The sequence below is a fragment of the Homarus americanus genome, unplaced genomic scaffold (genome assembly GCF_018991925.1).
Source record: "Homarus americanus isolate GMGI-L3 unplaced genomic scaffold, GMGI_Hamer_2.0 scaffold52806, whole genome shotgun sequence".
Taxonomy (NCBI): Eukaryota; Metazoa; Arthropoda; class Malacostraca; order Decapoda; family Nephropidae; genus Homarus; species Homarus americanus.
Genome location: NW_024720773.1, coordinates 5,021,606 through 5,036,610, shown reverse-complemented (window position 1 = coordinate 5,036,610; position 15,005 = coordinate 5,021,606). Strand labels below are relative to the sequence as shown.

The 15,005-nt window shown below is 38.8% G+C and overlaps 1 protein-coding gene across 1 annotated transcript in view; it reads left to right on the top strand.

Moving 5' to 3' along the window:
• Nucleotides 1–286: 286 nt before the first annotated feature.
• Nucleotides 287–15,005, top strand: part of LOC121860920 — a 29,089-nt gene continuing 14,370 nt past the window's right edge. The window contains exons 1-6 of the mRNA XM_042358294.1: nt 287–443; nt 3,248–3,436; nt 4,645–4,746; nt 6,177–6,644; nt 7,293–7,586; nt 13,915–14,042. Of these exons, the coding sequence (XP_042214228.1) occupies nt 3,261–3,436; nt 4,645–4,746; nt 6,177–6,644; nt 7,293–7,586; nt 13,915–14,042 (1,168 nt within the window). The 5' untranslated portion in view covers nt 287–443; nt 3,248–3,260. The remainder of the gene's footprint in view (nt 444–3,247; nt 3,437–4,644; nt 4,747–6,176; nt 6,645–7,292; nt 7,587–13,914; nt 14,043–15,005) is intronic.

Genomic DNA, 15,005 nt, shown 5'->3' with positions numbered 1-15,005 from the left:
AAACCGAAACTGCCGCCATTTACATTGCAAGATAATCCAAAATCACAGCTGTGTCTATTAATTTACGAAAATAAAATATATAAGCAAATTAAAAAACAGAACAACTATATTTTTAGTTGTAATTGTTATTATACTTCAAATTTGCAATGAATATTAAGTTTTTGCTTACTCATACAAAATTATGAGTTTTTTTATAATTAAATTAATTCAGTTATTAAGTATACTACATAATACGTGCTGAATCAAGATGAATTAAGTGAACGTCCTTAATAGACAGATGATAAAACAGTTTGGACCAACAGCTGGAGGAGACCCGCGCTCTCTCCCACTAATTCAAAAGGTAAACATGATGGCCGCCCAGTGACCATAACAGTGAGGCGCATCCCGTGTAAAATTAGTTTCGAAGATGAAATTGTGTTTTTATTCTTAGCAGATAAGACAAAGTAAGTGTTGTTGATGTATTATATGAATCCCCCAGAGTAGCTAACTGATGAATCACCCCCAGAGTAGCTAACTGATGAATCACCCCAGAGTAGCTAACTGATGAATCTCCCCCAGAGTAGCTAACTGAAGAATCTCCCCCAGAGTAGCTAACTGATGAATCTCCCCAGAGTAGCTAACTGATGAATCACCCCAGAGTTGCTAACTGATGAATCACCCCAGAGTTGCTAACTGATGAATCACCCCAGAGTAGCTAACTGATGAATCTCCCCAGAGTAGCTAACTGAAGAATCTCTACAGAGTAGCTAACTGATGAATTCCCCAGAGTAGCTAACTGATGAATTCCCAGAGTTCTGAAGAATCTCCCCAACTAACTGATGAATCACCCCAGAGTAGCTAACTGATGAATCTCCCCAGAGTAGCTAACTGATGAATCTCCCCCAGAGTAGCTAACTGAAGAATCTCCCCCAGAGTAGCTAACTGATGAATCACCCCAGAGTTGCTAACTGATGAATCTCCCCCAGAGTAGCTAACTGATGAATCTCCCCCAGAGTAGCTAACTGAAGAATCTCCCCCAGAGTAGCTGCTAACTGATGAATCACCCCAGAGTAGCTAACTGATGAATCTCCCCAGAGTAGCTAACTGATGAATCTCCCCAGAGTAGCTAACTGAAGAATCTCCCCCAGAGTAGCTAACTGATGAATCACCCCAGAGTTGCTAACTGATGAATCTCCCCCAGAGTAGCTAACTGATGAATCTCCCCCAGAGTAGCTAACTGAAGAATCCCCCCAGAGTTGCTAACTGATGAATCTCCCCCAGAGTAGCTAACTGAAGAATCTCCCCCAGAGTAGCTAACTGATGAATCACCCCAGAGTTGCTAACTGATGAATCTCCCCCAGAGTAGCTAACTGATGAATCTCCCCCAGAGTAGCTAACTGAAGAATCTCCCCCAGAGTAGCTAACTGATGAATCTCCCCCAGAGTAGCTAACTGAAGAATCTCCCCCAGAGTAGCTAACTGATGAATCACCCCAGAGTTGCTAACTGATGATCTCAAGCAGTTATATTCTTACATACTTTAAATGCAGCATTAAAGTGAGCCAGAACTTAGTATCGTTAACAGTTATATTGGGGTTTATTTGTGATATATCAGTATTAATTATGGTATTATTGCGTTTACACACCGTTCATTTCTACCACTAATCTATTATCATATTCGAATAAGACGTCTAATTATATGATCATTTTCATCTACTACTGTACATTACCGGTGGAAATGTATGATAACGGAGATAGCGTATCCAAAATTTTCTCTATTTTTTCTTCCATTAATCTTCCTCTATTATCGCCTACCTCACCTCCCTCACTGCGTGTCTCCTTCATAAATCATCACACTCATGCGTTCACGTACACTTCACACGGCCAATCAAAAGCGTTTTTGTTTTGCAACCAATTAAAATGATTTTGGGTTTAATTTGCAGTATATTTGGCCCGATCAAATTCGAGTTTTATTTTTGGTCTCTCATATTTCGAAATTCAAGTTCAGTTCCGACCATGGAAGTCTGCGATGGGTGTCACTTAAATTATATGGAGCTGATTGCGAGTTTTTTAGAAAAAAACGAAGAAACTATAGCATTTTTTCGATCGCATGGTGTTCTTCCAACCTCAGTAAAGTGTACTAAGAGCAAGACAATGTAAATATCGCAAAGACCAACATATGTGGCGTTGTGTAAGAATCTTAGAATCCAACGACGAACAAAAACCAGGCCAATAAGGTAAGAAATAGGTGATTCCATCATATGGTGAGAGTCAGTTAGGTTAGGTTAGGTTTTTGTTTTTCTAGTGTTTTTTGGGTGTATTTTGCCATGATTTTTTTTTTTTTTTCGGAAAACTTCCAACGAAAAAAATTTGATAAAAAAAAAGGTTAATTTCCGCCAGAAATGAAGGTCATATTCGGTCTAAACACACACAAATACAATAGAAAAATATATTTTTTGCTTTCTAACAGAGAACGGTGTGACAATGCAAATTTACCCTAATTATGGATGAGCCAATGAGCTGCAAGGGGATGGGGCATGTACCGTCAGCTTAAAAAAACTAGTACCTACTGTATAGCATAGTCAGGTGGAGCAGGCATGATGCTATCTCAGCAATGGTGAGGAATATATTCATGAATTATAGTGCACAGTCCAGTGCTGCTTATCTTTAAACAATTTTAAAACATAGTACTGTACAATAATGTACAATACTGTACAGTATATCTGATTTGGGGAGATGTGTCACATGGAGTGAGTTGAAAGTATGGCTGGTGTGGGAGTCTGGATAATTAATGATCTCACTTATCTCAGGGGTGATGCTCAGGTATGCAAATAGAATCCTCTTTTTGAGTAGTTACTGTATATCTTTTCTTACCTCTGCTGTGTGGAATAAGTAATATCCCTGTAAGGTGGTGGTGGATCCTTACAGCTGGCTACCATAAGTTAGGTTGTAGCAGTAGAAGCAACAGAACAAACAAGTACCTGGTAAGTTACTTAGTGTATCTTAGCTACACCTTCATACCTTGTGCTCCCTTGGTGTGGTCTCAGTTGGTTTTAATAGCACCAAGGTGTTCTCCCCAGAAAGTCACCTCAGTAAATTGCAATGAATTTCCCTTTGCAGTATTTGCATTTTTCTCACTGTTACATTCCAAGTCCTTAGTTTGATCCAGTTGGAGTTCGGTAAAGCAAGTTCTGTACAATTTCAAGACCTTTCTGGCTGTGGCTTCTACTTGAAGATGATTTTAGGATTACATGTATACTCTTTCTGCAGATTTGAACTTAAGATGAACTTCAGATCCAGTGAAAATTCCCAAGTAGGTGATGTTGAAAGTAGTGAGAAGGAGGGAGGTGGAGGTGGACAGTGCACCTCCACTTCACAGATCACCCGACGCCCCCTGCAGCAACTCACCTTTCCCACTACATCTTCGCCTCTTTCACAGTCTTCACTGACACCCTATAAGTGAGTTTTTCTCAACAGTTGTGGTTACAATAACATATTGCATTTTATTTTTAAAGAAATATTAAAAAGTAAACAGTGTACTGCATTAAATACTTTATTATAAGTAAAATGATCTTTAATACTGTAATAATAATGAAGAGGTAATTTGATTAATGCTTCGGATGTGTTCCTGAAAACCAAACTCAAATCAAAACAGCGAAGCAATTATAGCATGGCTCCTATGGTGATTTGGGCTGAACAGCACCATTGCTCACCTATGAGACTTTCATTGTGATATTGTTACAGTTATAGCTCAAATAATGATTGTGTGCACATCACAAATGTTTAAAATCAATATGTAAATAAATACTATATTTTTAAACATAATGACAAAAATACAATAAGTTATGGTACTGTACTTAGGTAGCAATGTACAGTTATGTATTCAGTGAAAGCAGCATGAGACAGCAGTGGTTAATGATGTGGGAAGAGCTGTGAGGGTGGATGCTTCTTCTTGGTGAAGGGATTGTGTGTCAATTGGGCTCACAAAAATATGCAAATAAGGACAAATATAGTTACTACTACACTATAAACATGAGGAAAACATTCATAACTGGTGGAGCAAGGCACTGATTGGCTAAGTAATCATTAGCATGCACTTTTCTCGTTGACTGAGTTAGCCAACGAGATGTGTGTGTTGCCTGTTTTGGAATGGGATTTTTGAAATGCTGAATAATTATTAGTCCTTTTTTTAGCAGAAATATAGAGAGAGAGAGAATGTTATAACTAAATAGCACTAAACAGTGGAGCATTAATCAAGGTCTGCCCAATAAAACTAACATTAACCTTTGATAAAGTCAGTGTTGCCAACATAGCCTATACCATGTACTGAACAGTAATTACTGTAGTATAACTCTGGACTCCAGATCCAAGAGATATAAATTACCTCTTTATGTGAGATAGTGAATGGGGCATCATTTATATTGGTGTGCTCTGACACTAATGCTCACTAAACCCTTCTTATCTGTGTAATCTTTGAAAAAAATATTCAGGTGATACAAAACTAATTCCTTTATAACTTTTTCTACAGTACAGTATTTAGAAAATCAGTACAGTATGTTTTTTTTTTTTTACTCAACCAGTTGTTTATTTTTTATTATCTCAGCATTGTATTGTTCTGCATTCATTTATTTTTATTTTTTATTTAACTTTTTTTTTTCTCATCCCAGATACCACAGATGTAAAATTATCCCAGAGGAGATGGAGGACCAGGAGAACATGAACCCTCATCTCAAGCAACAGAGGAACAAGAGTTCACAATTAAACAGCAAGTGTGTACAGTACAGTATTGTGGAGAGGATGGTATTACTTGTACATGTAGGTGCTGTTCTTGATGAGGAGCTGTGTGGTTTATCCTAAGAATGTGGGCAGGACTGTAAATTGAATGATCACATTGCATATTTCAAGATTAAGAATTGCAATATGTCTGAGTTCGTTACCGTACTTTATGATAACCTGCCTTTTTGTGTGTGTTCTCTTATGGGACAAAGGATTTGGTATGGATATGAAGCATTAATTTCTACCCAGCACGATACATACTCGTACATTAACATATCTTAATGGGTTTCTTGTTATATTGAAGTATCTACAGTAGTATGCCATACAAGGACTACTCCCCCAAATTCTACCCTCAACTCTATCTGTTGCTGATATGGCCAGCAGGCATACCGACTTATGATGATGCACTGGGGATCATTTCAAAGCATTTCGTCTTCCGTTTCAAATTGTAGCGACTTTTTTGAGGACTGTGCAACAACAATTAAAACAAAAATTGGTCAAGCAAAAATTTCATTTAGTGCTACTGCCTATATAAGAGTTCTTTTAAAAAGGACATGAACTATAAAGAAATAAGTAGCCGAAATTAATTATAAAAATGATGAGTACAGTTGTACGTGTTAGAAGTGTGGACTTTGTCAGCAGACACCAGAAGGATGCTGACGACCTTCAAAATGTGATGTTACTGGAGAATGCTAAAGATGTACTACCTGTATAAACAAAAATAAATAAAGAATATTAAAACCGCTTAGAAAAATGAGAGAAATATTGGACTGTTATAGAGGGTAGGAGGGCCAGGGGAAGCCGGAGCCTGGGATGAATGGTTAAAAAGGCAACCATAAAATGTTTGGAGTATAGTAGAGGGTCATGGTTGCCAACCCTCAGACCTGAAAATAGTACCTACTGTATGTTGTTTGACCAATTGGTTGTTATAGTGTGTGGCTGTAAACATTATGAAACAGATAAACATTGAGCTTGGACACTTGGTGATAACTTCAGTAAGCTATCTCAAAGCGGAATGGAACTAAGCAGGCTGCAGTATCAGCTTTACCTGTCCTTGATTGGAGCATCCTCAATGGTACATTTTTCCATGTAAGGAAAAAAAAATATTCAGATTAAACTATGTAGAATGTGAAAGATTTTACTTTGCATATATATATATTTTTTTTTATAAATATAACATACTAGTATTATGTATTAAACTTTTATGATCTCTTTTTGTAATGTTCAGGAGATTAATAATTAAGATATACAGAAGCTATGGATCATCCCATGTAGCACTTGTTTGGATAGTCTTAATGGATCATAGTCAAAGAAAATAGCTTGCATATTTTAGTTTGAATTTAAGTGAAGTTATAAGATTCATGTACTGTACAATTTTTCTGCAACACTGTTAATATTATCCTAACTTTACATCTATTTTCAGGCCTCAAGGAACTTCTTCTGATGAAAATAACGATTCTTCACCTTTTGCTTACCCTCTCATATGGGAATCTTACCACACCTCTTCATCCTCTCCCTTGTCACAGAGTCCTTCTAACCTCAAAAATACACCTTCTTTAGATGGTAGTCATTGCCAAGAGAACACCAAAAGCCATTCCAGTGACAGTGGAAGAGTGTACAGTGTAGGCAACAGTATCCATGATGGTCTTTCTAATAAGAGAATACCAAGTACCAAAAGCACTGTTCATGAAGATCGTACTAAAGATAAAAACGTAGATAAGGAAGGAAGTCGAACTACAAAAATGAGAAATAAAAGTGGGTCTAACGGAGAGAGCTCAAGTAGCAGGTGCCAGTGTCATCAAAGCCTGACTGTCACTCCCTCCAAGTCTTCATCATCATCTTCATTATCTGACAGATCAGTATTCCGTACACCATCAGAGAGGTTTTCCAGGTGAGCTACTTGGAACTGAAGCTTGTTCAAAGATCAGGTTTTTTTTTCACTATGCCAATATAACACTATAGACTTTTGGTTTAATAAAAATGAGAACAATAATGCTAATACTGTAAACTGTAATGCCATAATTATACTTATTAAGTTTTGCACGTACTATACCGTATGTTTTGTAAGTAACGTTTCAGAAGCTGTATCCTGTACTGTACTGTACTGTACTTAGAAAATGCTTACATTACATTTTTATGTGATGATTTATAAGGCGAGTTCTAGATGAATACATTCTGAGATTCATTGAGAAAATGTAATGGTGATAATAATGGTAAGAAATGAGGAGCAGGACAATACAGTAATTGAATAGGTAACCAGGAACATATAAGAAGACTTGGTAAATAAAATTGCTTGTGAGCAGTAGGTGGAAGATGTACTGTAGGCCTGGTTTGTTGTAGATTGCTTGAGGTAAAACTGAGTATGAAAACAATTACGGTTAAGTTATCGTTGAAAATTTCACAAGACAGCCTAAAGAATAATAATAAAAATAATGTGTTTAGAGGAAATTCCAATGGATAGTGTAAGATAGGCAGGTTGATACAGATAATATTGTATGCACTGTACTGGTAAATATTTCAAATACATTATCACATACAGCAGCAAGTTGAGTGACTCCCGAGGACCCCAGACACCTCAGCGTAGAAGAGTTGATCATCACCACAGTCAAAACCCTTTTGAAGTTGGAGCAGAGTGCCTTCAGCTGCCTGCTGTGAGTCCCTCTCTCTTTCGCCAAGTTGTATCACCAAGTCAAAAGGCAGACAGCAAATTCCGTTGGTCAATTGATCAGCTGGCAGTGCTGCACCCAGCAAATATCGAAACTTCCCCTTTTAACCAAGCAGATATTTTGACTGACCCTGATTATGAACGCCAAGCTCAAGATGCCATAGATAAGTGAGTTTCTACAGTATACTGTACAATATTTCACAGTACATATCTGAATTGTTAATTTTAGATTAGTGTCTGTACTGTACAGTATCTTAATGGATTTTTTCAAACATGATTGTCACATAATTGTCAACAGAGTTTTCATTCATGTTGTTATGGAACCACATGAGAAGTCTACATTTATCATGAATTTTGACCATGAATGAAAATTAATTCTAAAAGAGGCTTACCTCCACCTACCTCAACTCAGATCTTTCTCTTACAGTAACTATTAGATACTGTACTTAACTGAAATTCTTAAGATGAAGGGAGTGTGAATCCTTGTTATCTTGAATACAGTGTTAAGTGTGGTTGTTACGCTGTTGATAACGAGAGCGTGTGTGTGTAAAACCGAGTTGTCCTCTTCCAAATGTAGTCTGTCTCTCATGGTGGTTTAACTCATTCTGCCAATGACTAGAGCAAACCCCAGCACCTAGTGACTCACCATGTACCTTGTATTATCACATTCAATTTACAAGATCATATGAGGCCACTGCAGTAGTAAGGGCACAAGTAACATTTTTTTTTTTAATTTGTAGAGAAAGGGGTGATAAAAGTTTGGTAAACCTTATAACGTGAATATCATTGGCACCAACCAACCAACCATGCAATTTATCTAACCATGAACCGTATGGTTGGTTCCAAAGACATTCACGTATTAATGTTTACCAAACTTTAATCACAATTTTCTCGATTTATAAAAAATGTCATTTGTGCCTTTACTACTGAGGTGGCCTCATATATAACATTGCCAGACTGAGTACTGTTTCATAAAATTAGTACCAGTATTTACAACACAATTACTGTATCATACAGTTTATACTTATTTATTACAACTGTTCAACTCCTCTCAATCTAATGAACAAATTTGATGTCTACTGTATATACTACACTCATCAGATTAATAATTGATAACTAATAATTCATCACCATTATTTATACTTTATACAAGTTAATTAATGAATACAGTACAGTACTGTATATAAAATATATAGAGAAATCAATGACAAAGCCGTCAACAATGAATTATTACCAAAAATCAACCGCACACACCGATGCATCACAGAGCTCCTGTGGGCAAATTGTTGGTTAAAATATTTCAAGTCATTGTAACAAATAGCAGGTTTTTTGTTCCTTAATTTCTCTTTCTATTTAAATGTTTTATTCTACTTTCAATCAATCATATTTCATTCTTTATATTATTTCTCTTGCCTTCTTTCTTCTTACTTAAAGAGAGGGAGGTGTAGGAGGTACGAATGTGTGAGGGAGGAGGAGTGTGAGGGGAGTGAAGAAAGTGGGGGTTGCCTGAGGTCAGTTTCCCCCACCAGCGGGTCAGCCTAATGACCAAGGGGAGCGGATGAGTGAGGGATATGATAACTGGAGGGAATGGGGAATATGCATGCAATATCTCAGATACTAGGGGGAAATATGTGATAGTTGTGTTGATACTCATGACTCACTGTATCACAACATAACACAAAAACATTTATAATGATATTCTACTCAATACAAAGAGGAGGGAATTGATGACACTTCTTAATGGTTACTGTACAGTATTTATTTATGCTTTTAAGATTAACAATTACACTTCAAAACAACCTACACTTCCAGCTATCTTCACAAAAAACATCATGTAAAGGGAGTTTACTATAGGGTACACTTACTGTACTTATATCTCGCCATGTTAAAGCCACTGACCCCACACACTCTTTTAACACCTCCAAACACAGACTCTGGTGATTTGAAATCGGGGCACTTGTCGCTGGGTATGGTGATGCTAGGTTTCAGTCAATCAGCACTAAGGTGCAGGCAAACACAGGAACTGCAGGTTTGGGCGGGAACACTGTCGTTTCTAGTTGGTGTTACGGTGGGATCTTTTGTCTCTAACTGAATTCACGTACAAGAACTCTGTAACATGACATTAATTACTCTAAGAACATGGTATTATTACATCATACTGTAGACTCTCGATGAAATATTCATAAATATTTTTCACAACATTTATGGACAGAAGCGTAATAAGACCAAGGAACTGGCCCTAATATTAATATCATTGTTTTGAATATGTCTGCTTGCCAAAAAATAAAGAAACTGATCTCTATTTTTAATAAACTATATGGATAATGTAACATTTGTGTTTAGCTAATATTCCGACTTATTTCCATGTACTGTATTGTAATTATTATATCCTGTGTATTTCATGCATTTCATGTTAAGAGTTGTATTGTAATTTATTGCATGTGTTAAAATTTACATCACATTAGTAGACTATTGGTTCGACCTAATGGATCCAATTGTACACAGTTCATGTGAAAAAGTCGGAACATCTCGTATCATTCTAGCTTACATTGGTTGACCAATTATCTTCTTCCATGAGCTTTAGGCCACTTGGAATCCAGGAAGCTTATAGCTAATTAGAATTCTTTGTTGCTCTATTTAAAAATCAATTGGGCACACTCACACCAGGAGACTCACCTCAACACCTCCACTGTTCACACATTACTCTAGTGGACCTTATTTACTGCTAAGTATCTTGCCATCTTTGTCTCTTTTTATATTGGGTAACATAACCACAGCCATTGTTCTAGATGTGAGAATATTGTCTCGCCTCTCATGTTCCCACATGACTAGTGGTAAATACTTTTCCCTGTGCACTTGTGATCATTCCTCTGGTAAACCACACACTCACACTCACACACACACACACACACACACACACACACACACACACACACATGCATACATACATACTGCACATACATACATACATACATACATACATACAGTGAGTTCTGCTATAACGCGTGTTTTGATAACGCGAATTTGCTCTAACGCGATTTATGAATTCGGAACAATATTTGTATAACGCGATCGCTTGTTTGCTATAACGCGATTTTTGCTTACTATTTCTCCAATTTTGTGGTATTAACTGTGAATATGGTGAAGAAGAATATCTCCAAAAAGCATTCTGATGATAGAATTCCCGGTGATTATCGTAAAAGAAAGGATATAACACTTGAAGAGAAGCTTGATGTTATCAACCTCAAAATCACCCTTCTCCCCCATCAAGTTACATTCATATTTTTTCAAGGTAAAGTGTTAAATTTACTGTATGATTTCATTATTAGATATGAATGTAACATTTATTTAGACTGTGCTATCCTTTGTGTTAGGCTAACTACTAAATTTTTTCGATTTCGAGTAAACTGCACCTAACCCTATTTTCTCCATAAGCCCTGTTATTTCTATTACGCGATTTTCTATAACACGATATTTTACAAGAACACAATTATCGCGTTATAGCAGAACTACCTGTACATACATACATTCCATGCTCGCAGCCATAGACAAGGACGTCATAAACAGAAGCCCATTAGGACCATCACCTCCACTAGAAAAGAAGAGAAACCTACTCCTGACAGACTGTACCAATACACTGAAGTTTCCCGTATATGGTATGGTCTCCCCTCCTGACTGCTTTCAAACGTCACTTCCTTAGCTAATAAATTTGATGAACCAGCAACCACAGTCCAATCAGTCGCTGCCAAATGTGAAGCTTGGCAAATTGTTCCTGAAACGTACCACATCTTTCATCACCTTCGTTCACATGGACGTGAAGGGGGGCTTTGCCCTCTTCTATCAAGATGAACTATGCCTGTCATGCCTGGATGTTTTAGTCCCAGCGGATGTGGAGGCATTGTGGGTACGTGTTGTGCCACCTGCCAACCCACGCCACACTGCTTCTATCATATACTGTGTGGCATAACATCCACCTCGCTTACCCACCAGAGACACTCTTATCATTCATCTCATTACCACCTCAAGAGTTAGATGCCCATGTGCCAAGCTAGTACTCAGTTGGGATTATAACAAAATTGACACTACTGATATCCAGGGCCAGCTGCTACTATCACAAGTTGTGAACTTCCCCACACACTGTCAAAATACCCTTGAGCTTATCTTAACTGATTTCGCGGACCAGTACCAATCACCTCAACCAATGCCTCCTATTGGGTGTAGCACACACCTGTCAGTGTTCTGTTCTCCAGCCAAGTACAGAGACCCTACATCAAGACCTACAGGCCAATTATTGACTCTGCAGTGTGTCTCTTCGGGCAGTAGATAGTTCATCATCCCTGGACTGAAGTACTTAGTGTGGATGACGTGGACACCAAATGGATAAATTATACCAACACCACTATGGAAGCTCACCACCACTTCTTCCCCAAGAAGTCTGTCAGATTACACCCAGCTGACTTACCCTGGATTACACCTTGGATCAAAAGACTTGCAGCAGAGAGACAGTGCCTCTTATCTCAATGACCACAACTGCTACAGGTCCCTTCGTAACCAAGTCATCCGTGAAATATGCACTGCAAAGAAGTCCCACTACCCAACCAAGTTGCAACACCTGAAGCAGACCAACATCAGTCAGTGGTATGGTAAGCTTAAAGAACTCTATGGACTAAACAATAAGACACACCCCCTCCCCTTCCTTAGCCATCTCACTTATGGTGACGCAGCTGAGCAATCAAACAACCAGTTCGCAACTATATATCAGACGCTCCCCCGGCTTGACACAACCAGTCTCCCTGCTTACCTACCAGCCCCCTTTCCCACTGACTCAGTAGAAGAATTTGAAGTAGCAAAACGTCTGGACAAACTGAAGTTAAAGCCCTCCACCACCCCCATTGACTTACCAATGAGACTCTACAAGGAGTTCTCCCCGGAACTAGCTAAACCCCTCTGCTCCATCATCAATGCTTCCCTCAGCCAAGAAAGATGCCCAGCTGATTGTAAGACCTCATATGTGTCACCAATGCCCAAGTCAACCAGCCCACAATCCTTAAATGAGCTACGACCCATTGCCATTACCCCAACACCCAGCTTATTCTGAGAAAGTTTTGTGTTTGACTGGGCTTATGCTGATATTGCAGGTGCCATAGATCCTCAGCAATTTGGCAATATGAAAACTTCTTCCACCACTCACTGTCTTGTCAGCTTTCTCGACTACATATACCTCCATCTGGAAAAACAGAAAACGTCTGTGGTTGTCGCCTTCATTGACTTCACCAAAGCATTTGACTTAGTTGACCACAATTTAATGAACAAAGCTATCGACCTCAGGTTTCGAAGAAGTCTTATACCATGGCTTACAGACTTCCTTAGTGACCGACGCCAAGCTGTATGCTTCCAAGGGGCTGTCTCCACTTTTCAGTCACTCACCTGTGGTGTCCCCCAAGACACCAAGATGGGACCACTCTGCTTCCTTATGCTTATCAACAATGCCCTGAGAGAAACCTCTCCTCGCTGGAAATATGTCAATGACTCCACCATTGAGATCAGTGTCAACAACTCGTCTCCCAACTACACCACCCTCCAGGATTTATTGAACTGTCTCCAAAATTGGGCCACTAACAACCATGTCACCGTCAACCATACCAAGACCATTACATTGGACCCCAACACACTCCAGTTTGTGGACTCCACTAAGCTCCTTGGCGTCACTATAGATAACAAACTAAATTGGAAAACACATCATATCAGTAAAGTTGTCAAATTCTCCAATTTTCGTCTCTACCTCTTCCACCGACTCAAGTCCCTCGGAGTTCCTGCGCCCTAGCTCCTCAGTGTTCACTTAACATTCATACTTCCCAAGGTCACCTATGCCTCCCCTACCTGGTCTTCCTTCCTAAATGCCACACAACGTAAACACCTAGAAAAGGTGCAAAAGAGGGCCTGCAGAATTATTCTCTCCCCTTCCTACTCCACATATCAAGAAGCGCTCAGCACACTGACCCTCTCGGCGCTCTCTGACCATCACCACGACCTCATCTGTAAATTTGGTGAGAAGTTTCTGCACCATCCTCAACACCGGCTTCTACTTCCACCTGAGATCTCTCATCCGCCAATTGCTGTCCAACACCACAACCGCATCCAGCCCATACGAGCACGCACTGATCGCTATAAGAACAGCCCAGTCCCACCCATTGTAAAAATTATCAACAAATTGTTTTCAACCAGTGTGTTCACTCCCAGTCAATCTTACCTCTTTGCACTGTGACTATGTTGAAATGCCCTGCAGTATGAACTTCTCCCCTCCTAGTTATATATCACATTTGTATCACTAATGTTACTTGTATATTATTTGTCAATCAAGTGATCCATTCCAAAATTACGTAACTGTATATCTTCAGCCTTCCGGCTACCATGCTCTTTCAATAACTCATTTATTATTATTATTATTATTATTATTATTATTAATACTGACTACTGTCTGCAATTATATTTTCAGGTTCTTCACTCTTCAATCAGTAGTGCCAAGCCCATGGACTGGAAGCAACAAGGCAGTGAATCTCCTGCACATGGTGTGCACACCAGTTCAGCCTGCCTCTAGTCATCCAACACCTCGCACTAACACTGGTGTGTATTATTGTAATCATCATCTGGTTTTGAAAGATCCTCTGAGAATATTTTTTGTATTCTGACCAGTATCATGGGCATTTTGAGGCCATTTTCAAGACCATGTGCACTTGATATTAGGGGATATTCTGAGGACAGTAGTAATTACTTTTTACTATACAAAAATGCCTGAGTACAGTACTGCATTAAAGAAAAGTATTGGAATATTCTGATAAAAAGGTGGGTCTTGACCTCCAGGACCCACCCCTGCATGCCATGACTTGATGACACTATGGAGTAGTTGGTGGGGTTTTCTGCAGTTCTGGATTTTACCTTTAATATAATATTGACAGTTTTTCACATTACACTCTTTTATAATGTGTGTGTATGGTGGTCAGCTTTTCTGTGTCTAGATCACTGTATCTGTGAATGGTCTGGCCCTGTGGTCTGTCACTTCTAAACCCACAGATAGTATTCTATGATTTCAGAGGCTGGCAAACTAGGACAATATTTAGGACTATTTCTCTTTTTCTTGTTCTGCCTTCTTATATGGCAACCCTTGTTCTCCTGCTGAACACATCATCTTTATCATCAAGGTTTATGATACCCTCCATATGCATGTTCCAACTGAGTGAAACTTCCACATAAAAAAATGGTTCCAACACCTTAACCTCATGTCTAACATTGCAGGGTTGAGCTGTTAAAATTGAATAACCCCAGTTGCAATAATTTACATTGCTGTACTCTCATTTGTGTCGTAAGATGTCTTTTTCCAGTACAGTACAGTACGTCCTCGTATAACGTCGCCCCGCTTAACGTTGTTTTGGTACTACGTTGTTCTTCTTTAGATACCAATAATTCGTTTAATGTCCCAATGATTCAACTTAACGTCGTTTTGCGTCGTCGCGGACTAATTTTTACGGCTCATGACCCTCTCTCATCTCTCCGGTCTACCTCTCACTTGCGGAACATCACAGCGTCCCC